At 36.8% G+C, this 25057-nt stretch overlaps 1 protein-coding gene across 1 annotated transcript in view; it reads left to right on the top strand.

The window, feature by feature from the left end:
• The window catches only part of ITGA1 (integrin subunit alpha 1), a 159456-nt gene that overhangs the window by 38610 nt on the left and 95789 nt on the right, over positions 1-25057 (top strand). The window contains exon 2 of the mRNA XM_080805080.1: positions 16908-17028. Within this exon, the coding sequence (XP_080661206.1) occupies positions 16908-17028 (121 nt within the window). The remainder of the gene's footprint in view (positions 1-16907; positions 17029-25057) is intronic.

Below are 25057 nucleotides of genomic sequence, written 5' to 3'. Positions count from 1 at the left end.
TTAGCCCCAGCACCTTTGTATTTTAGTGTGACATGTAGCTTATGACCAACTTTGTTGGGGTTTCATTTCATGCATCAGTTAAATAAATATGTAGTAGAAGTAATTCTTTCTTTTTAAGAATAACATTTGATCCAATATATGAAAAGTTATTTGAGTTCCCAAATATAAAAAAAAGCTGATAATTTTAGTAGTTCTGTGAAAAGCTGTTTTAGTATGAGAACATACAAATTTAAGAATTTAGACAATAGCCTTATTCAGAAAACTAAAAGCTTCTTAGAAGCCAATTTTCTGGACCCTAATGCTATTCTGCTATCATTTTTTTTTCTCAGTTCAATCTGTTAAAAAATAGATGACAAAACTTTGATTCATCACCTTCTCAAATTGTCCCCACTATATGTCTTCAAAGATAAATTTTGGGAGCTCTTATGTGCCCAACTATATGAATGTTTTGAGTAAGTCCTAAGTATTCACCAGGGAGCATATCTTTAAAAAAACAAAAACAATTCTTTTCTGTGCTTTCTTTGACAGGCATTAAAAAAAATAATAATAATAACTTAACAGTCATTTTTAAGTTGATTGGAGTTCATCCAGAAAATCATGACTTGTTGGTAAAAAGTTAAAATTAAGGAAATCCAATTTTTTGAAATTTTTCACAAAGTTCTTTTTGTACTTTTAAAGTAGTAAAAGGCCAAGTATTTTATGAAGTGTCCATACAAATTATATTACTGGTCTTTCATCATCGTATGGAATAGTACTTGCACTCAAGACATGAAGGAAAAATCCGCTTCAGGGTTTGGCTGGGAAATAACCGACACACAACAGAATCACTCAGCCTCGCAGTTTTTCACTGTAGGCGCCAAGCAGGGTGTCAGCCCATGGAGGGGCAAGCTGGTTCCTCACTCAGCTCTGCCTTCCTCATAAGATTGGCCTGACACAAAGCTGCAATTATTCTGTAGTGACATCACCACCGTCCTGCCCTTTTGCCTGTATTTAAATGAATTATTCTTATGTTGCATAATGGAAGATTTCGACTTTAAATCTGACCGGGCAATGAAAGTCAGTGTGAGTTCTGTGTCATGTTTCCATCTGGCTTTATTTTTAACTTCTGGTGATGCCTGGAGCACAGACGTAAAGTACTGAAAGCATTTTCTAATGTGAAATGTAGTCTTCCCAGGGAAACATTGCATATTTAATCACCTGCTTAGTTAACTGAAAAGGTGTCACACTTTTTCATAGTACGTAAAGGACTACCCAAATTAAGTCCCAAAGGTATCTATTTCCTATTCTCTTTTAGATAGCACAGACCTGGGGTGGCTCAGTCAGTTAAGCATCCGACTCTTGATTTTGGTTCAGGTCATGATCTCAGGGTCATGATCTGCACTCAGCACAGAGCCTGCTTGTGCCTCTCCCTCTGCTCCTCCATCCCCCACCCTCAAATAAATCAATAAATAAAATCTTAGATAGCACAAACCTTTTCAATGATTAAATAGGAAAGAAAGAAAAAACAAAACTAGGATTGTTAAGATTTGTAAAAATTGGCATCCAAATTACAGGAGTCACGTTACAGCAATCACTTCTGGCCCGTGGGATTTTTTTTCTTTTTTAACCTCATAAGGTTAATTATTTGATTATGCCTTATATCTCACAAGTAATTAAAGCTTTCTGATGGCGTGGCTAATGTTTATTTTGCCTCTTAATCACTCATAGTTCTTCCACACTACCTTGCACATGATAGGTGCTTATTAGTGTATGCTGAATGAAAATGACAATGCAGAATTTTGTCAAGTATTTACATACTTTCAATCTATATTCAGAGCAGGCCAGTCACTTGTTCTCTTATTCCATCTTTTTAAAGTTTTTAATGGCTTTTAGGGGAAAAGTAAGAAGGAAGCATTGAGTCAGGTCAAGAGAGCCATCTGTTTTTCTTAGCTATCCTGCCTCACTCTTTTTTTCGCATCCTTCCTTCAGCCACAGTGGACCAATAAAACCGAAGGGGGACCACTAAACTGGACTAGACGATATCTCAGTTCCCTTCTGTATCTTAGAATTCTCTCTTTCCCTCTTCTGGATTTCACTTTCACACCATTCTTCTTGGCAAGAATGAAGCCTGTGTCTGTTCCTGACTGTCTTGTTGCATGATCTTCACCACCAAGACAAGAGCCTACAAAAGATGCCAACCTGTTGTCAGAGAGTAGAGTACTTGGATTGGCTGCCTTAGAGTTAATCAACTGTGACCAGGAGAGTGAGACACCAGATGGTTCATTTTAAATCTGATGCTCATTCTTGGACCATTCAGCCTGGATGTCAGTGTCACTTAAAACATAAAACTTAAAAACATAGCAGCACCATGTGAAACCTTAGTTTGGAGTAAGATGGTTGCCCTAACAAGGTAGTTGCTGGCTTCTGGTGAAATGGAAGGGCCAACTTAAATAATAGGTAAGGTGTCTTCTAACGACCGACTATAATATTTTATGATTTAACACTATAGCAGGCAAATATTAGGAAGTCATATTTAATTCTTTGCAGTTTCCCCTAAACTCTACAGTTTGATAGAAGATCAGTTGAACAGATTTTTCTTGCACTATATAACCACTTACTACCTACACTATGTTAGAATAGAGATGAACACTATCACTAGAAATCTGGAAGCATATTTAAATAGTGGTAAATATTCTAGATATTGAGAAGACCCTTTTTATTCTAACAGAAATATCTAAATCATATATATATATGTATATACATATATATATATATATATATATATATATTTTTTTTTTTTTTTCCCATCCCTGATCCCCTCTGATCTCATTGCTCAAAGAGTTAAGTTTTGTTTGGTTGTTTTTCTCAAACTTCTTGTTTTGTTTTGTTTTTTGTAAGCCAACAAAAACTTTAAAATTGGAGTGTTACCTTTGTGTAGTATCACTAGATGGAAAAGGTGTCCTTTCAAAATCTTTGAAAAGACAGTAAAATAGCCTTTCACAAGGATAAGTACCATGTAGAACCCTCAGGATCCTGACTATTCCCTTATAAAAAAGTATATCCAATCTAAAGTCATTTAATTATCTTTGCGTTTTTATAAGATACAAATTTTCTTTAACTCTAAGGTCTTAAAAATTCTGATGTAACATTCTGTAATATATCATGGGCTCCCTTCTGAGGAAATGTGGTCCTGGATTCCATTGATGTCAATGGGTGTGGTCTTCATTGTTGCTATTGATTTGGTTGTGCTAATTTCTGCTCCTTTAACGGTTCAGATAATAATATAAGATTAGAGAGTTGCAAGAATACATGGAATGGTGAGAAACAATGAAGTCAGCAAGCTTTCTAAAGTTGCAATACTTAAGGAAAATTGTCAAATACACATGCTCATTCATCTGCTGTAATTCTGTTCTACCCTGTTTAACCTTGCTGGTAAGTGTACAACTCCTTGGCATTTTCCCTTCCATCTTTATATGTTTATATTCTCAGAAGTAATGTTCAGTACACCTCTGGCGTGCTGGGCAGTTCTAAATTGAGTGATGACCTGTTTCTCTTACATCTTCCCTGAGAGCCTAGTGTTTGTGAAATAAGGGTGGCCAGTAGAAAATCAGTAAGTGTTACTTGACTTGCTTCCATTTATTTTAGTTAAACGTCTCCCAGAGTAAGGAATTAAGAGTTCCTGGAGCAGCACATGGGTCTCTTTCTTAATGTAACTCTTAGTTCTGTGATTTGGATCATCTGCAGTTCTCCAAAGAGGGAGACATAGCCGTATAAGTAGTACAGTTTACTGTACTACTTATATACTACTGTACTGGAAAGGAAATAATGAAAACTCTAGCATGTCAATTCCTTTTCAGGCCAGTGTATTTGTTAAGCAAATTGGTAACTTAGTATTAACCTCATTTCTAAAATCCTGATTTTTTTTTGCCCCTAGCAATGTCCACCAGAGTGTGAGATGCAGCTAGTGTAACAAACCATCAAACAGATGAAGTCTACCTACATTTTATTTTGCCATGGGCCACAAAGTGGTATTAGCTTTAACTTGCCTTAACCTTTCATATATTTTATTTTCCATATTGCTCAGAAGCAGTCAAACCAACCATGGTCAGGTCTCCGCATGCCCTTTTTCACCTTCCCTGCCTCTGAAATATCGTATCTGCCCCTTATCCTTATCATGCCTCCTTATATCTTCTACTGACCCCCCTACCCCTTACTATCTATGTCATTGATTGTGAAGGAATTGTAGAAAATAGGAAATGGGCAAAGATAATTAAGATGATACATTCAAATTATTTTATTTTGTGTGTCTCCTTGCACCTCCTAAAAACAAGAATAGCATTGTGTTTGTTCTAATTCTGGTTAAGAGATATAAAATTTTTAAAATTAATAAAATTAAAAATAATTAGAAAAGATATATTATGTCAACACATCTTCAAACATAATGATAATTATACAGAAAATGTTTAGTTCTTTTTTCTCATGAAATACTTTAGTGAGAAAATTAAAGGAATAACAATAAACATAAGAAAATTAATTATAACATAAACATAAGAAAATTATAACATAAACATAAGAAAAATAATTATAACATAAACCTAAATGTGCCCAGATTTGCAAAATCTAAACATTGTCCCATAATTGTTGATTTTTCATGAGAAGTAAAACACTATTATGATTTTTTAATAAAGCCCAATAATGAGCAATTCTCTTCGTCATTGAGGCTAAAACTGATTGGGAAACAACCAGGAATCAAAATGGAGCATGGCTGATGAATGAAATTCCCACAAAACTGATTTACCCTCTACCCCCAACTCGGAGTCTGATATTGAGGAAATAGAAGATAGCATTATTTTGTTTTCATTTTTGTTTTTCTGTAGGTAGGCTCATTCTAAGAGAAAACAAGTAAGAGAAGACTGGGCTGCCCATACAGCTTCTGTTTCCAAACTCATCAGTTATTTAAGTGTGAAAGACAGGGAGTGTTACAGCTCACAGAGCTCCCTTCCATGAGGATGGGAAGTAAGCATTTTCCTCTAAAAACGTATAAAAAGCAACATTTTTATTTCCTTTTGGATCCTATTCTCTTCCTTCCCTTGCCCCCAGTCTACAGGTAACCTCTACTCGAATTTCAAGATCTTTATATATAACAACTACTCGGTCACTAGAATTACAATTGTAAGTACCAGTATGCTTCCATTTAAGGAAAATATTGGCTGCCAGTTCTTGGGGATTTTGATATAACATCTGTATTTACTTCAATTACCAGATACTCTAGGAGACAAATGGAAAGAATGTAAAAGATGATGCGGCTAGATAGGAATAAAGTTTGAATCCAAGGATGTTACTGCTCAACAAATGTTCTAAGTGCTGAAGGATCATCATGGTCTTAGCAAGAACAGTTATAGCTAAGAAAACAAAATTGGAGCTATCTTAAAACAGAAAAGAAAGCATCATTAAGTTATCTCTTTCCTCTGAAAAGAAAACAAGCATTCTATTGACCCTTGCCTTCTGAAATATTTCAACATTCCAGGCTACTGAGATTTTTCTTCATCTCTTATAAACAAACTCATGTCCTTTAAAATACTTTCTGGTTTATTTTCCAAATTTTTTTCAGACAAACCACAAGTTATATGTATTTGACTTCCATTATTTTCTCTTGATAAACTGAACAAGTTTTAAATTGGGCAGAGGTACCAAAAGACTTTTGAATGAAGAGAATGTTTGGTAGTGAATGATAAAATGAAAACTAGCTATAGTAATTAGCTAGGAAGGGAGAGAAATATTATGAAGAATCATTTTAGTCTAAGTGCTGGTATGTTATTAGGGACATCTAGAAAAATTAGCCTATTACGTGGTATATGAGAGTCAATAAGGCATCTCTACATCCATGCAATTTGGAATTGCCAATTAAAACTACTGGGTAACTCTAGAATGAGCAATTGTTTTCTTAGAGACCTTGTTTTTGGTTTCTGATAAACTGTCGAGGTTTGCATAGTATTTTATTTTGTTACTTAGTTTCATGAAGCCCTTAATTTATTAATGTTAATGATTGACCACTTATGTGTTAAACCAGAAAGTATTTAGATAACCTTATTCCACCAAAAAAGGAATGTTATAAATCTGTATACTTTGCCTCCTGATTCTGAGCAATATGGAAAATAAAAAATGTGAAATGTTAAGGCAAGTTAAAGCTAATACCCCTTTGTGCCCTGTGGCAAATAATTTTATGTGTTTCCCAAGGTTAAAACCTTGGGAAAAAATCAAGACATTTTTAAAAGTCCAGGCATACTCAGTCCTTAAAAAAATACTCTAGTTGATTCAAAATGCCAGTAATTACTTTCCAGCCTAAATAATCACAATTTAAATTCAATTGATTTTTTCACATGTTGGAATTTTTCCATTCATTTCTATTTTGTGTTACACATAAGTGTGTTTTCACTTAAACAATTTTAGCTCCTAACTACAATTAAGAGAGAATGGCTTTTGGCTCTTTTTTTTTTTTTTAAGATTTATTTATTTATTTTAGAGAGTGGGAGAGGCAGAAGGAGAGGGAGAAAGAGTCTTAAGCAGACTCCCCACAAAGCCCCATGCAGGGCTCCATCTCAAGACCTGAGATCACAACCTGAGCCAAAACCAAGAGTCAGATGCTTATCTGACTGCACCACCCAGGTGCCCCACTTTTGGCTCTTTTTATACCATTTGTACATTGGATAACTTGGTAATCTTTTGCATGTTTTTGAGATGCTTTTGTTTCAATCTCAGAGTCACATCTTACCTGGGTATCATATGTATTGTATCCATCAATGCCTGAGAAGAAAAACCTGAATAAAAAGTTCTACCTTTATTTGCGGATTTTTTTCAGTGAATTATATTACTTTACATATAATTTCTTCTCAATGATATATATGAGCCAGTAACACATTGCCAGTCCCATTATTTTTGCTAATGTGCACAAGAGGTAGTTTCCTGCATAAGGAAAGCAAAGAGGTAGTATACGCAGTGATACGAATTATTTTAAATTTCCCAATTTCTATTTGAGTTATTCAAACACACACACAAACAAAAAGGTATAATTCACTCTCTGCAGTGAAACAATAGAAGTATCTGAAGTAGTAAACATGTCTCACACACTCCAACATGTGTATGGACTTCAAAAGCCAATACCCAAGCCTTCCAGAAAAATTGTGCTATCGAATCTGTAGGAGAATCAGTAATACAACCTGTTAGTGCCTAGAACCATTTATTTTATAGTGTGTACTACCTTTTTGCCTTCCTGGCCCTCAAAAGTACCTGTTATGCATGCTAACAAAAATAACCTAAAACTGACAATGTTTTACTGTCTCACTGAGAAGATATTATACATAAATCAGTAAAATTTACTGAAAAGTTTCATTAACAAAAAATACAACCTTCATTCATATTTTACATCTCCAAACACTTTGTATGTCACATTTCTGTATAAATACTTGAATAGGATGCAACCTGCTCTGTTCTGAAGTGTAATCCGCCTTTCCCCATGCAGCGCTCCATGCTGTGTAGTCACAGAAATTAATGAGTTCAGCTCCCTGGATACCAGGGCAGCTGGAGAACAGAGTTCTGTGCTCACGTTGCTTGCAAAAACACACGAGTCGTGTTTCCCACAATGGGGTCCAGGGACCCCTGAGGTTCTGCAGCTTTTTTATCCTGTAAACCACAGAGCCAGAAGATGATGGTGTTAGGGTGGAGGCGTTGGGAAACTGAGACTGTTTAAGAATTTCAAGAGAAGGGACAGTCTGAGAAGAGCTGGCAGAGTAGGCAATTATTTGTGGTGGGAGGATATGGGAAAAGAGCAGATGTCTGTAGATACTACAAAGGAAAATAAACACTGTGGAAGAACAAACTTATGTAGAAAAATTTAAAAGGGGGATTTTTAACAAAGGATGTTTGGGAAACACTCCATTGGAGTTTAATATTCTGGGCAGCATTTACAAAAGGGTATAAGTTCTTACAGCCAGAATGACCTTTATATGAGAAATCTTCATTTCTCTGTTTATTCCATCCTGTTTCATTTAACAAACTTGTATTAAACACCTACTATGTGCCAAGAATTAGGCCTCCTTGCCTCCTTCCCACCAACCATATACAGATACACACATAAACACACACTCACTTTGAAGTTCAAATACCATTTGTATTAACTGGAAGCCCACAGGACGTTAGCACTAAAGTCAAAACAATTCACTCACTACAGCAAGCTAAAGTTAAAAAGCAACCTCCCATGATGAAGCTTAGAAAATGTTTGAACCTTGAGGTGTTTATTTGGATTGGCTTTTCTGGACTTGCTGATAGAGGTAGATATCATGCTGACATATTACATCATTTCTGATGAAAGAACTCTTAATGGTGGGATTGATTGAGCCAGACTTTCCTCTTACATAATTCTATAGGGAAGTTTCAATTGCTTGGAGACAGCAAGTTGGATATGGTATTTTTTTCTGAAAATATAGATTCCTGTATTTGAGACTATGATACCATTTCCAAACACTTGTGTTGATGCTACATCAAGGCTCAAGGCTCTAATGTTGTTTCTTTTATTCTATTTTTATTTTCTGTTGTCTTTACCACTGGAGTTCTTTGTCTCATCCTTCTCAAGATTACAATGCTATAAAAATAGTCACTTCAGATTTCAAATCAAGTAGAATTATGTAGTACTATATTTGTGGATAGAGCCAGTTACACTATTTATCAAACTTAATCTTGTCTAAAAATATCTTTATTTATTTTAGAGAGAGAGAAAGAGAGAGCACACACAAGCAGGGGGAGGGGCAGAAGGAGAAGAAGAGGGAGAGAAGCAGGGTCCCCACTGAGCTCAGAGCCTGATGTGGGGCTCAATTCCATGACCCTGAGATCATGACGTGAACCAAAACCGAAAGTTGGGCCCTCAGATTTTATCTTTTAGGGTAATCATGTATACCAAAATTGAGATCCAACTCACTTAGACACCAAAAATAATTGAACTAATTAAAATTTCAGATTTATAGCTCTGATATTATACAGATGTTTCATTATACATTGCAAGTGAGGAAAGGGGCTTTCAGTTTCCGTCATCAACTCTTATCATTAAAATGTTTTTCTTCCTACCCCTTGAACTGTCTCAAAGTTGAATATATTTTATTTGAATTTAAGAAAAAGAAAAAGTAAATTTGAAGTGATATAAAATACCTAATGCATCACATCATTAGTTATAGTGAGCATATATAATTTGAGGAGTTTATATCCATCTGAGCAGGGGTAGATGAACTCTTTCCACCAATAAGCTTTGGCACAGCAAGAGATATAAAAGGTGCCCAGGATGTACCAGCATTCACACTGCGGGGGTGGGGGTGCTATGGGGACTCTGCAGCTCTGCATTACAGAGGTTGTACTGCCTAGGTACTTTCTCTGATTCTCAGGTGGCTCAAGACTGTCACTCAATTAATATGCCTTAAGTCACTTCAGGCTTATCCTATCCTTGGAATAGATTTATAATCTTTGAAATAGGTTAGAGAAGAGTAGATTGTCATTGAAGTAATAAAATCCTTAACTTGCTATTGGCTGAGAACCTGGGTGATATCATAAATGTTCACCACATTTTGAGGAACTGAGATGAGAATCCAAGAGGTCTAATTGGAAGGATAGAAATCCCTGCACTCCTCTTCCTTGGCCAGTTGTTTCACCTGGAAGGCCTGATTCCTTCATCTTAGATTTTCTTTACACATGTCATTGCAGCCAGGTTTAGAAAAGGAAACTCTCTATGGAAGTGAGTCAATGAACCCACTGTCCTGCCACTCTGATACAACACATCTGCATCATTTTTCAAGATACAAATGGTCATCATTTGTAAGTTTCCCCAAGCAAACTTTAAAAAAAAAACAACCCAGTAGGATAATGAAGCAAGGACACAGATCCCATCACAGGAAATACATTTGGCCCTTCAAACATTAAAAGTAGCATGGTCTCACTCCTATAAAAATAAATGAAGAGTTCCTTGAGTTCCCTTGAAAATCTAAGTCAGATCATTTAGACTTTCTGGCTTAAAACCTGCCAAGGACTACCTACCTACTTAGGTGTTCACGTTTTTTATTGACAGGGAATCATACTGTCTTAATTTGTTAGCCATGTTTGTCTTTTTTTCCTACACCAAAATCAGTTTTCAGAATCTAGTGCAACTGAAGCACCTATTTGTTGTCCTTCCCTGCCACTAACTGTGCAGTATTTTATGCACAGTTAGTTTATGGTCATCAGGATGGGAGCAGGGGATCCTCTTCCAAAAGAAAATTCAACTGCCAGATGGTAAACTGATTCTTTGAATTCTACTTATGAACGCAGTTTACTCATTTATTGAATATTCTTTATTGCTACATGTATAAGTTGTATTTATCACAGCAACCAATACCTACAAAGCATTTGTAACCTCATTTTAAATATGATAAGCTGAGACTAATGGAAGTTAAATCACTTACCGTATTTTTTCCCAGCTAGGCTGTAAGATCTTAAAAGTAGAAGTGCCATCTTACTATGACTGTATCTCCAGGACCTAGCATATATTCAACCCAAAGGAAAACCTTGATAAATATTTGTGTAGTAGTTGAATAAATGTGAATAATTGCATAAATAATATAAGTGAAAGGGCTCTGTAAGCCTAGGTTCTCTAACGATTACCATATTTCTATACAACCAAGGAACTTGCTCTAAAAACCATTAACTATAGGGGTGCATGGGTGGCTCAGTCATTTGGGCATCTGACTCTTGGTTTTGGCTCAGGTCATGATCTCAGGGTTGTAGGACGGATCCTTCCATTGAGCCCTGTGTCAGCCTCCTTACTAAGTGCAGAGTGTGCTTCAGATTCTTTCTCCCTCCCCCTCTGATCCTCCCTGCTCACACACACTCTCCTTCTCACTCTCTCTCACGCAAATAAATAAATAAAATCTTTTTTTTTAATTCTTTATTTCTTTTCAGCATAACAGTATTCGTTGTTTTTTCACCACACCCAGTGCTCCATGCAATCCGTGCCCTCCCTAATACCCACCACCTGGTTCCCCCAACCTCCCACCCCCCGCCCCTTCAAAACCCTCAGGTTGTTTTTCAGAGTCCATAGTCTCTCATGGTTCACCTCCCCTTCCAATTTCCCTCAACTCCCTTCTCCTCTCCATCTACCCTTGTCCTCCATATTATTTGTTATGCTCCACAAATAAGTGAAACCATATGATACTTGACTCTCTCTGCTTGACTTATTTCACTCAGCATAATCTCTTCCAGTCCTGTCCATGTTGCTACAAAAGTTGGGTATTCGTCCTTTCTGATGGAGGCATAATACTCCATAGTGTATATGGACCACATCTTCCTTATCCATTCGTTCTTTCCACAGTTTGGCAACCGTGGCCATTGCTGCTATGAACATTGGGGTACAGATGGCCCTTCTTTTCACTCCATCTGTATCTTTGGGGTAAATACCCAGTAGTGCAATTGCAGGGCCATAGGGAAGCTCTATTTTTAATTTCTTGAGGAATCTCCACACTGTTCTCCAAAGTGGCTGCACCAACTTGCATTCCCACCAACAGTGTAAGAGGGTTCCCCTTTCTCCACATCCTCTCCAACACACATTGTTTCCTGTCTTGCTAATTTTGGCCATTCTAACTGGTTTAAGGTGGTATCTCAATGTGATAAATAAAATCTTTAAATAAATAAAAATAAAAACCATTAACTGTAATAAAATGGTTATTATTTCCTATCTTAATATTGTGCCATTTCACTCTTTAAAAATAATAAATATAATATTAATTCCATGATTTCTCCTATGTCCAGATTGGATAAATGTGTAGGAAGTTGGTGAAAGAAAGCAATAGCATTTTAATATCAATCACTAACCACCATTTATTTGATACCCTTTTTACTTGGGCTTTTAAATATTCAGAATTCCATTGGCTATTAAATACTTCAATCTGGATATTGCTAGATCAGAATTTCTGGACCACCCTGTGAAACACAGACTTTCTTCATTAAAAAGCAAAATATCAAACAGGCTGCAGTGACTTTTCTTGGAACTCAGAGGATGTGTGGAGGAGGAAGGTCTTCTTTGACCAGAGAGTCAGTGCCCTTGGGAGAAACTCAGACTTTTCCCCCTTCATTCAACTTTTCCTGCCAGTCCTACCCTCAACTACTCAAGCTACGAAATGATTAAGAGCTCTCATGGGCCTTTTGAGGTTCTGTTGACCTGGGTTATTGTTATTATTTTTATTATTATTAATCTCACAACTTCAATGGCACTCTTGTCACAGAAAGTCTATGATTTGACCTGAGAAGCCCAGTGTTGAATTCCTTCTCTGCCACTAACACAGCTGACATTAGACCAATCACTTAACCCTTCTAAGGTCCAGTTTCCTAGCATACAAGAAGAGAATAGTGACTGCTGTTCTGCCCAACCACCAGTTCATTGTCTATTTCAATATCCTTTTTATATGAAAATGTTTGTAAGTGGCAAAAGGATTTTTTGTGATTTATTTACTTATTTGAGAGAGAGAGAGAGAGAGAGAGCAAAAGAAAGCAGGGGGAGGGGCAGAGGGAGGGAGAGAGAGAGAAAATCTGGAAGCAGATTGCCAGCTGAGCACAGAGCCCACCAGCCACAGTGTGGCTCGACCCCAGGCCCCTGAGATCATGACCTAAGCCAAAATCAAGAGTCAGCTGCTTAACTGACTAAGCCACCCGGATGCCCCATGGCAAAATATTTATATGCAGAAAATGCCATGCAATTGTAGTTTACTTCTCCCTCTCTTTTTCTCTTTCTCTCATTTAGTTGTCTTACACCTCAAATTCCATACTGGGGCAAAGAAACTGTGCACAATGATCTCTTTTACAAGAGATACCCTTCAATACCAACAATCTCATCTTCCTCCTCAGTTTTTAGCCCTTAAATATATAACATATATAATCATATTTGAAAGAGAGCAAACCTTTCCATTTCTTTTCTACCTGAAATGAATGTTTGGGCTGAAATCTCTCATGATGCTTTATCTAGATCTCTGCAGGCATGACTTCTGTCCTTACTCCAGTCATCCCCCTCAGCCCCATTTTCTTAGCCATGGCCACTGTAGAAGGCCTCTTCCCAGTTTGGCTTTTCAGAAGTTGTAATTACTTGGATTAAGAGTAGTGTTGCCTTCTATTAACCCTTTTCAGTTTTAGGGATAAGATGTAAAAATTGAATTAATGTGAATGTTTGGGAATCCTGGGGAACTATGGGCAAATTTCTCTACTGTCCTGAGCCTCCTCCTCTTCATTTGCACAGCAGTGATAATAACGCTAATTGTAGGGTTGTGGGCAAATTATATGAGATGGAGCATGTGAAGAATAACAAATAGTAATGTGTTGTTATTCTTAAGGGGAAAAAATTCCTCTTCTGCTGGTACATATGAAATTAGAACTTAATTTTGACATCTGACTATTGTCTATGTTTTATTTCCCATCATTTTTACCCTGTATGGCCCCTTAAGCCACATCAGCTTTGTTTTTGTTTTTGCTTTTGACTTTGACAGAGAATAAGTACGATTTTGCTTTACCTCTGGTACATAAAGTTCCAAGACAACTTAGTATAACAAAATGAGCATCAGACTCAGAGTTTCAAGAAGCCGCCTTCACTGTTTGTACACTCCTTTAAATCAAAAGAACAAGATGTAAACTATTTTTTTGTATGTCATCTCCTGTGCTTCAGTCTCCTTGGTGCCTTAGCAAACATGAAAGAGACTGATTTACAATCACTTTGGGCAAATTGCCCATAGAATTCTGAAGACAGGAAATGAAAAAAAAAAAAAAAAAGTGCAGCACACCCCTCCCCCTCCCCTCCCCTGAACTTTCAACACAACACGTGGAATAAACAAGCCTAAAAAGGAAACCAAAAAGTCTCGGTCTTATAATGAGGAGTATCATGAATGGCTTTTGGGAGAACATATACTAAACACAAAAAGTGCTAGAAAAATACTTCAAGAGCAGTGAACTTGAAACTGATTAATAATAACTCCTTTCCCCTTTGGTCTTAAAGATGGTGAGTACTTTTAATCTAGGTAAATTATGTTACCTACATCAACATTATGAAAGAGGATTACCATATTACAGGCTTACACCTCTCAAACCGTAACGGGAATCAAATTCCTCGGGGATCTTGTTGGGATGGAGATACTGATTCAGGAGATTCGAGTGGAACCTGAGATTCTGGATCCCTCAAAAGTTCTGGATGATACAGATGCTGCTGGTCTGCAGGCCAGTTGTTTTCCATCATCTTCTTCAACAAAATCATTGGTGGTGGTGTTCTGGTCCTTCTCTATAGAATAGTCATATTCAGCTTGGGCAATTTTGGTCCCAGGGGAATTTGTCCGTGTTTGGAGACATTTTTGATCTTCATAACTCAGGGAGTACTACTGGCATTATGTGGGCAGGGACCACAGATGCTGCTACAACACACAGTGTAGACTTTCATAACAAATAATTTTCTGACTCAAAATATTAATAACACTAAAGTTGAGAAATCCTATTGTAGACCTACTACCTTGTGTATCTCTCATATCAAAAGATAATCTGTTACAAGTTTTCAAAAAATAAACCTGTGAGAGAAGGGTAGGAGCATGTACGATTTAGTTTAGAGTAGAGTGAACAGTGTTTAAAACTGTCTTCAAATATGTAAAAAGCAATTATGCAGAAGATGGTAACCAGCTGTTCTCCATCACACTTGAAGTAGGAGCAGGAAATGTACATAAATGGACCTACGCTACCCATCCATTCTTTTTCTACATCTTCCACACGAGCTAGGCAAGTCTCTCTATGATTTTACAACCATATTTGCCCCATTCTATGTCTTATCACTTGTAGAGAACCTCCCAAATTCTTGGGACATATTTTCTTCTCACTGCCAAGTTGAATCTCTCCCTCCCTTTAAAAATCTAACTTGAAAATTTCCATCTCCATTAAGTCTTTCTTAACTAAAATGAAATAGTTGTCAGTTTACCTCTAACTTCAACTGGTACACTTTCTCCTTCAGTGTTTATTCTACAAATATGTTATTGCCCATCTGTGTACAAGGTGCTAGATTTTGAGAAAGGATAAGAAAAAGAAGAAGAGAGTCCCCGCTTTTAAGAATTTCCCAAACTGGGGGCGCCTGGGTGGCTCAGTGGGTTAAAGCCTCTGCCTTCGGCTAGGGTCCTGATCCCAGGCTCCTCTGCTCAGCAGGGAGCCTGCTTCCTGCCCCCCACCCCAGCTCTCTCTCTGCCTGCCTCTCTGCCTACTTGTGGTCTCTGTCTGTCAAATGAATGGATGAAATCTTAAAAAAAAAAAAAAAAAAAAAAGTATGTATTTAAAAAAAAAAAAAAAAAAAGAATTTTCCAAACTGGAGGAAGGGGGGAAATCAGACACAGATAATTACAATGTAAATAAAATAATATTTAATAATTATTTCTATGAGGGGTGCCTGGGTGGCTCGGTGGGTTAAAGCCTCTGCCTTCGGCTCAGGTCATGATCTCAGGATGCTGGGATCGAGCCCCACATTGGGCTTTCTGCTGAGCAGAGAGTTTGCTTCCCTCCTCTCTCTCTACCTGCCTCTCTGCCTACTTGTGATCTCTGTCTGTCAAATAAATACGTAAATTATTATTATTATTTCTATGAGAGATAGCCAAAAAATGAAAGAGGAGGTTTTAGTAGTTAAGAAGATTATTTCCAGTTGGAAAGATCAAGAAAGACTTTATAAATAGGTATACATAAGTATCTTTTTTCATAAATAGGTATACATAAATTTTTTTTTTTAAAGAACAAAATTTTCTCTAAATTAGGTACAATTCTGTGCAGCAAAAAACCCAATGTTAAAATTGAAGGTTATGAATTAGAGCATAGAATGAATTCGAGTCTGGATTTAAACTATATTTATGGAAGAATTTATAACGAGTAAGGAAAGGTATTTTTTCAGGATGTGTGTAGCTGTATCATGGTTTTAATAAAGAATGGTGAATTTAATTACGTCTGAATGTACCTTATGATGCTTGTAATTTTATAAGGGAGTGCTCTTTGGGACGAATTCTTAGTTGCATCTAGAAGAGGAATGCTTTGTAACTTCACAACTATACTTCAAAAACTAGTACCAAACATGGAATTTGGCACCATCCACAACCTTTTTAGGAGAGAGTCTCTCTTGTAAAGGGTTTTCATTACCTGAACTTTAAGGAAATTGAAGAGAATTAACCCTCACTGGATATCTAGTGTGTGTCAAGCACTGAGCAGACTCTTTAGATAACGTGATTTGATCTAGATATATCGTGGACAGCAGCCTGTGAGTGTATCACCACCAACACTATGTGGAGGTTCTAGCATACTAGGATAAGCTTTCTGTCCACCGCTTGATGGAGAGAGAAGCAGAACAAATCTCAGGCCTGCTTCGGAAGCCATTTCTGGGTGGAGGCAATCAGCTTGCGTTCCCTTTGGAAGCAGTAAGGAGAAAGCTTCCTCTTCTGAGGATTTAAATGGTGATTCTTGCATCCTTCAGAGTCAAAACAGGAAAATGAAGTTGTTTACATTTCATTAGTGGCCATGATTCACTGTAGGGCTCATTACTGGAAAGCTATCTGTAACCACATTAGGCATATCCAAGCATGAGTTTCTGCCAGGTCTCTCTCTCAGATTCTGAAGTCATTAGCTCTGGGAATGGTACAGCTACGACATTTCTTTAGGGTTTTGTTTGAATATTCGTACTTGTATTCTTCAGTTGTTATTTGCAGTCCGTAATATAATTAATACCATAAACCTTTCTTGCAGTTCTCAATTTTTGACCATTATTGCTTTTTGTAACAAGAGCACAATTTTTAGGCATGCCTTCCATAATTCAAAACATGATGGAATCTTAGTTAACTCTGTATAACTGGACTTTGTTTTCCCTCTTAAAGTTGTTCTAGGCTTCTGCGTATCATTCAATGTGGATGTGAAAAATTCAATGACTTTCAGCGGCCCCGTGGAGGACATGTTTGGATATACTGTTCAACAGTATGAAAATGAAGAAGGAAAATGGTAAGCCAGTTGATTTTGTTGTGTTGTCATTTGGTTTTTTTTATAAGGTAATGGAAAATATTATTTGGTTACAGTTTGTTTTATGAATGAGACTTCAACAGAATGAATCATGCATGGTAGAAAATGTAGTCTAATCATTTGGTAATGGAAACTGACAGAGTTAAAAAAAAAAAAAAAAAAAAAAAGGAAAATTCCTTGGCAGTACTCACGGAAGTGGTTAGTGATTTCTGTTCAAGCCCCTGTTGACCTCAAGAAGGTCCTTGTCCAAAATAGCATTGTTCTGCAGTTGTTATTCTGGCAAGAGTTCTTTAATTGTTCTCACTGCAGAGTAGTTGAATGTCAGCTGGAAGAATTGGGAGGCAAATGAGATGCCATCTTGAAAGGGTTAATATCACTTCCATAAGATATTATTGGGCTTATATTTTTGGTGATTTATTGACCTACTGAGTTTGGTTTACTGTTTGTAATGAACCTTACTGAATTTCTTTTATACACTTACAAGCCCATTAGTAATGATTCACTTCACTTCAGGTATGATTTTTAAAGCATATTTGACTTGTGGAAAGTTACACAAAATTAATATTAAAGCTCTTTTACTTTATATTTAACATAATTTTAGTGATCTTTTTTATTAGGAAAAAAAGAACAAGAATTTGTTAAAATTTGCTTCAGTTTAATAACTTAAACTAAACTATTCTAGCAACTAAAAGAATAAGCAAAAAGGGATCTATGCCTCCCAGGACAACAATAATCTATCACCCTACTATATTGCACAAATGAAAAAATATGGAGTTTTTGATGTTTCACTCTATCTTTTAGACTTAATTTGATCATAATCCCCCCAAAATGATCAATAGTAAGAATTTGAGTTCTCACATTTTCTGTGTAAAAATATTATATCCTGGGTACAAACTAGATTTTGTGGAGGTGTTTCACTGTCTCTTTACCAACATCTTAGATGACCCTAATAATCTAATAATAGCATATGAGTTCTGTATTCTGTCCTACCAACCTATACTCTCACTTACCACCCCACCTGACCCCATTTAAAGTTAAACAGGTGAAGTCATCACTCTAGACACCAGTTTTATTCTTTTAGGCATTATGCCTGCAATTCAGGGAGCTCTGCCTCTCAGAGAGTAATGTGAGTGGACCAAGCATAAGCTATAATAAACCGAAACTTAGCTGGCCACCTGGGTAGCTCAGTCAGTTAAGCATCCAGCTATTGATTCCGGCTCAGGGTTGTGGGATTAAGTCCCAAGTGGAGCTCTGAGTTGGGCTCTGCGACGGGCCTGGAGCCTGCTAGGGATTCTCTCTCCCTTTGCTCCTCCCCAAATGTTCATTGACTGATGAATGGATAAAGAAATGTGGGGGTGTGTATATGTACACACACACACACAGACACACAAACACACAAACACACAATAGAATATTACTCAGCCACCAAAAGAATGAAAAAGAATGAAATCGACGTTTGCAACAACATGGACAGATCTAGAGTATATTATGCTAAGTGAAATAAGTCAGAGAAAGACAAATACCATATGATTTCACTCATATTTGGAATTTAAGAAACAAAACAGATGAACGTAAGTGAAATTAAAAAAAAAAAAAGAGGGAGGCAAACCATAAGAGCCTCTTAACTATAGCAAACAAACTGAGGGTTGCTGAAGGGGAAATGGACAGGGAATGGGCTAAATGTACGGTAGGTGTTAAGGAGGACGCTTTGATGAGCACTAGGTATTATATGTTAGTGATGAATAACTGAATTCTACCCCTGAAACTAACGTTATGGTGTATGTTAACTAATTAAATTTAAATTAGAACTTGAAATATTTTTTAAAAAGGTGCTAATCAATATAACATAGACTATAAATTTAATAGGAGTTAAAAGAAGGAGGAATTGACTCTTTTTTTTTAATGTTTTATTTATTTATTTGACAGAGAGAGATCACAAGTGGGCAGAGAGGCAGGTAGAGAGAGAGAGGGGGAAGCAGGCTCCCTGCTGAGCAGAAAGCACGATGCGGGGCTCGATCCCAGGACCCTGGGATCATGACCTGAGCCGAAGACAGAGGCTTAACCCACTGAGCCACCCAGGTGCCCCGGAGGAACTGACTCTTGACGCTTGAACTGAGCCTTGAAAGATGACTTAATTTTTAATAAGAAAAGAAGTAATGCCACTCCAATCTGGGAAGCCACATAAGCAAGAGCATAGATTTGAGAAGTGAGTGTGTTGGTAAGCAAGCAGGACTGACATAGGGAAGGTAGAGGACAAAGGGTAATGGCAGACCTGAGAAGCCAGACAAAGGAACTTGGATCTAAGTAGAGGGCACTGAGAACCACTGTAGGTATGGAAATTACATAGAGATTGGATTGGAGAAAAAAGTGCCTGAAAGCTGGGGAATCTACAGGAAAGCAAAAATAGCAATCTGGTGCTTAAGAGATGAGGTCCCAGGCTAGGTTAGAGAGAACTGGAATGAAAGAAAAGTGCATCCAAGATAAATTTAGATGAGTCATTAAGGCTTGGTGGAAGTTTGGAAATGTCAAATGGAGATGTAGGAGGAGTCAAACATAGTCCAGAATTTTTACACTGGATCATTGGAAACTAGGTAGCCATTCAGAGAGAAATACATAGGAAAGAAAAATAAGTTTTGTCACGAAGTTGGTAAATACGGCTTTAAACAGCTTGAGTAATGTCTGGATAGTTGGAAACCCTAAATGGAATACAGATAAGAGGGAGAAGTTATTATATTAGAGGAGATGTTTAGAGGGCAAAGACTGGTTTTGGTTCCCACTTGCAATCCTGTGCATTGCCCAACATTTAGCACCGAGCCTTAAACATAATACATATTCAGTGATTATTTGTTGGCTGAACAAATGAATCTAATTTAACTCCCTATTATCATTAATGAAAAAACAAGCACACACACACACACACACACACACACAAGTAATGTTAAAAATGGCTCTCCTATGACTATTATCAAAAACACAAAAGATAAGTGTTGGCAAGAATGTGGAAAAAAAGGAAACATTCGTGCACTGTTGGTGGGAATGAATATTGGTGCAGTCACTATGGAAAAAGTCTAGAGGTTCCTCAGAAAATTAAAAATAGAACCACCATATGATCCAGCATCCCATGTCTAGGTTAATATTCAAAATAATTGGAATCAGGATCTTGAAAGGGTATCTGCACCCCCATATTGACTGCAACATTATTTGCAACAACCAGGATTTGAGAGGAATCTAAATGTCCATTGACTGATGACTAGATTTTAAAAATGTGTCATATACATACAATTGAATATTATGGAGCCTGAAAAAAAGAAGGAAATCTTGCCTTCTGAGATAACATGGAGGAACCTGGAGTACATTTTGCTAAGTGAGATTAGCCAGACACCGGACAAATACTATATGATCTCACTTATATAAGGAGTCTAAAATGGTCAAAGTCATAGAAGCAGCGTGTAGAATGGTGGCTACCAGGGAGGAGGGAAAATAAGAAAGTATTAGTCAAAAGGTATAAAGTTTTAGTTATGCAAGATGAATGAGTACTAGAGATTTACTGTACAGCATACTGCCTGTAGTTAACAATACTGTATTGTATACTTAAAAATTTACTAATAAGGTAGATCTTATTCAAGTAATTATGCCTATCTAAGAAAGCCCTACTAAAAACTCTGGACACTGAGGCTTCAGTGAACTTCCTCCACACTGATGGTCTGGAAGGGTGTTGTGTCCTGAGGACACAGAAACTTCACATTTGGGATCCTCCCAGACCTTGTACTATGGTCTGTTTTGGGGAACTCATCTTAATTTGTATCCTATTATAATTACCTAAAATCAGAAGTGTTTAAAAAAAGAAGGTAGATCTTATGTTAAGTGTTCTTAGCCTGAAATAATAATAATAACTAAAGAGGGTTGGAGGAAACCTGTAGAAGCAATAGATATGCTTATGGCGTAGACTGTGGTGATGCTTTTACAGGTGTATACTTGTCTCCAAACTCATCAAATTGTATACATTAAGTATGTACAACTCTTAATATGTCAATCATATTTCAATAAAGTATTTGGTTTTGGTTTTGGTTTTTGTTTTTTATAAGTGACTTCCACAGGGAACTGTAACTACTTAGGGCCAGAGCTGAAACTAGACCTCATGTCTCTCCACTCCCAGTCCGGTGCTTTTTTTTTTTTTTTTTTTAATTAGAACTATATTAAGAAGTAAATGCCAATAATTACTATCTTTGCAGTTTTAGACTTTTACATGTTAATATACATGTGAGAATTTGTGAACATTTGAATGTATAAGGATGTCAGATAATTTAATTCCATTCTGACATTCCATATTTAAAATTATTTTATATAATAAGTGTGAAAAATCAGAACAACAAAAGTGATGTAGCCAACTGAATTTAAAAGTAAACAAACCACAAAAATCTAAATGTCCAAACGCTTAAGGAGATCCAGCCACTGGTGATGTAAAATAAATTTTAGAAACATGTTTGGATATTCTGTAAGTGTTTATAAAATCAGACAGGATGCAGACTTACTTTAAGAAATGGGCTATGGAATAATTGACATATTTGAGAGAACATGGATTTTGTTACTCAGTTTTTCTCCAGAGGTGGGTACCTTTATAAATCATATTTACTACTCAGGTTTTGGAAGCTCATCAACCTCAGATTTTTAAAAAAAAAATCAACCTGACCCATATTACATCTTGGCTGAAATTTGCCTAAAGAAGGAGGCAAGACTACACTTGGTCTGTTACAAGTGTAGTCTGTGCATTTGAAAAGCATTACTTTAATTCTTTGGAAATAATTAAAAGTTAACCAAAAAAGGCAGCCTTATGTCCCCTTTACCTTCCAAAAGTTTACTAGGAAGTGTAATTTACTTTATATACTTAGCTCAGAAACCACATGTTTTCTCAGTATCAGAAGACATTATACCTCTGATTAAGATCAGCCGTTGTTCGTTATGACTAGCATGAGCTGAAACATCCAAGTAATTGCAATGTGGTTCAGAAAAATTCACAAAGAACACAATTAGTTTAATAATTTTGCTTTGAAGAGAAGAAACTTAAATGTGCTCAGCATTGCACAAGCTTTCCAGATTTAGTGGTAATCACCACTATGGCAAACTTTCCACCAAGTGGGAAAATATGGGTTGTTGTCTCGGGGCTTTCCACTCTGTGGCTCCTTTGCTTCGTTCCTTTTAATATGTGCATCAACCCTTTTAACTGCTGTTCCAGCAACCATTCATTCAGTGACTTCAGTGGGCCTGCCTCTCAAGGTAGGTTTTCATGATGCAGATACCTTCCTAGTCAATCCTCCACCCAATATATTTCAGAATATGTCGGCTTCCTGCCTTTTCCCTAGAGGACCCTGCTTTATGCCAAGTAAGGTTTACCAATGAACTAAAGGGCTGATGATCACTTTCCAATGTATGTGTGTTTTAAGTAAGGCCTATTCAAGCTTGGAGTAAAAAGACTTTTCAAATGTTCTATCACATTTTCTCTTACAATTTTAATATAGTATTTATTTTTCATTGTTTATAATATCTTTTGAAGTTGAAATTTCCTCCTTGCTAAACTTGTCATTTCTTTGGTGCACCTCATTTTCACCCCTAAACCTTTCACGACTGAAAGTAATACAACTAATGAGGCCACTATGTAACTTCATTCTCCAAAATGACCAAACACTCCATTCATTAAGGGGAAAAAAAAAAAAAAAAGGCTGGCTAGCAGGGGTATTTGGCACTCTGATAGTGACTTTGGCTTGGACATGAAAAAAGAGTTAGGTGAAAAGAGTGTTTATGAAATAGTATAAATATGAGACAACAATCTCTAGAAAACTACATTTTTCAGAGGAATAAACATAAATAAGTAGAATATTTTCTTCAAATAAGTAAAATAATGGTTATCATGACAAGAATGACTATTATGAACAGCAAACTTTTCTCAGGTTACTAAATTCTATTATAACTAGAGTTTTTTCATGAGAACAGAGTATAGGATGAACTTTTAGAATGAGTGAATAAGAATCAGAATTAGTTATTTTAGAATGAGTGTAGTAAAAATTATTTCTCTCACTTTAATGATCTTTGAGTTCATCAGGTGTTTCTCTAGAGATCAATAATGAGATCCAGAACATTCTTTAATCCTCTTACGCTGCACACAGATCATTGCAATAGTGCCATAGAAAAAGCAAAAATTGAATAGAAATAAAATGTAATGAGCTAAAGCAAACTTGCACTAAAATTTGAAATAATAGTATCCATATTTCATGACACAATGTGTCTTGGGTCTTCACAGTGACCATATGGGTTTGAGCAGATATCATTGTTACCATCCTCATTGTCTAGACAGGAAACTGGGACTCAGAGAATGAAGTGCCAAGAGTTCAATATAGCAAGTATGTGTCAGGGCCAGGACATGGAACACCAGCCTTCTGACTTTCAGCCAACTCTGCCCTGTAACAGCAAGGACTCTCTGGTACCATGACCTGTGGAAATGCCTCCTGTGTCATACCAAAGGCATATATGGCATTCTTCTAAAGCAAAATATCCAACCTCTAAAATGGAAAAGAAGACTTCACAATTAGGACCTCTTAGTTGGTTGCATGGGTCATAAATTCCCAGTTCTTATTCAGATTCTTAGGGCATTTGATATAATCATTAATTCATTCACTTACTAAATGCTTACTAAATTCCTCTTTTGTTTCGGGCACTCTTATAGGCCTTAAGGGTATATGAGTGAACAAAATAGATAAAAATTCCTGCTATTGTGAAGGTTATATTCTACTGGGGAAGAAGGGAACAAAAACATGAATAATAAATCTAATAAACAGGTAGGTTATATCATATGTCAGAATGTGATAAGGATATGAGAAAAAAGAACAGGGATTGATAGATACTGGGGATTGAGATAAAAGATAGATAATGGGGATTGAGAATTCTGAAGATTCCTGAAATTCCATAAAGACTATGCTGATACTCTTCTAGGATCTTATTGTTTTTATGCAGCTGGGGAAAAGTGAGACTTACTTCAGATTAACTAGTAAATATATGTACTTTTCAGAGCTGCAAGCTTGATGTCAGAAAAATAGCTCCTAGGAAAACACATGAAATCATTTTAGATCATATTCCTGATAACCCATTTTTTACCACTCATCCCAGCTCTCGTGCTCCCTGTCTCAATCCTGGCCTACTACCCTACCATATTCTGAGCTCTCACACCTCAGTGCTTGCTTATCCAGAACCCACAATGGGCCATGACTCCAGTTTCAATTTCAGGTTATTTCCAGTGATAGCCATACTATAGGAGCTTTCTGTTGCCCTAGAAATAGAATGTAAACTGCAGAGCCTTTCCTTGAAAGTCAGCTGTGTGCCACTCTCAACCTTCTTGCTCCAGTGTATACAGAAGATCTACGCTGTGTTCCCACCACCTGGGCCTTCTCTTCACCCTTGTTTTCAGCACTTGCTCTCCTACGTTCAACCTTTGCCTGGGCTGCCCACGATCTCTCTCCTCTCCTGTTTTAGAATTCACAATAACTTTACTATTAACATGCCATCCAGAACTCGTTTTTCATCAATTATCTGAGTTTTTCCCTAGTTAATGTGTTCAAACAAACCAGTACTCTTCCACACACTTATAACTTGTCTCTTTGGATGAAGGTTCTTTGGAGGCCTATATTGCATCTGCAGTGGAAACAACTTTCAAAACTTCCCTGACCTCCTTTTTGCCTGAGGGGCTGTCTGATTGGTCCACATAGGCCCTGTCAGTTTAAATCTAAATTAAATCTCCACAAGCCCACCAGCTGACTACCTTTCTCCCTAAATCTCATGAGATGGCAATTGCTACTATTTTCAGAGAAGGAAGGAAGTTAAGGAAAGAAAGAAGGAAAGAAGGGAGGGAGGGGCCCTAGATTAAAACTTTATCCTCCCTTCCTGTTTCAGTTAGCTCTTGGTATGTAACAAATCATCTCAAAACTTAGTGAGCTCAAACAATATTGTTTATTATTTCTCAAGA

The sequence above is a fragment of the Martes martes genome (assembly GCF_963455335.1).
Source record: "Martes martes genome assembly, chromosome: 5".
Lineage (NCBI taxonomy): Eukaryota > Metazoa > Chordata > Mammalia > Carnivora > Mustelidae > Martes > Martes martes.
The sequence above is the reverse complement of the archived record's forward strand: the minus strand, read 5'-3'. Positions and strand labels throughout refer to the sequence as shown.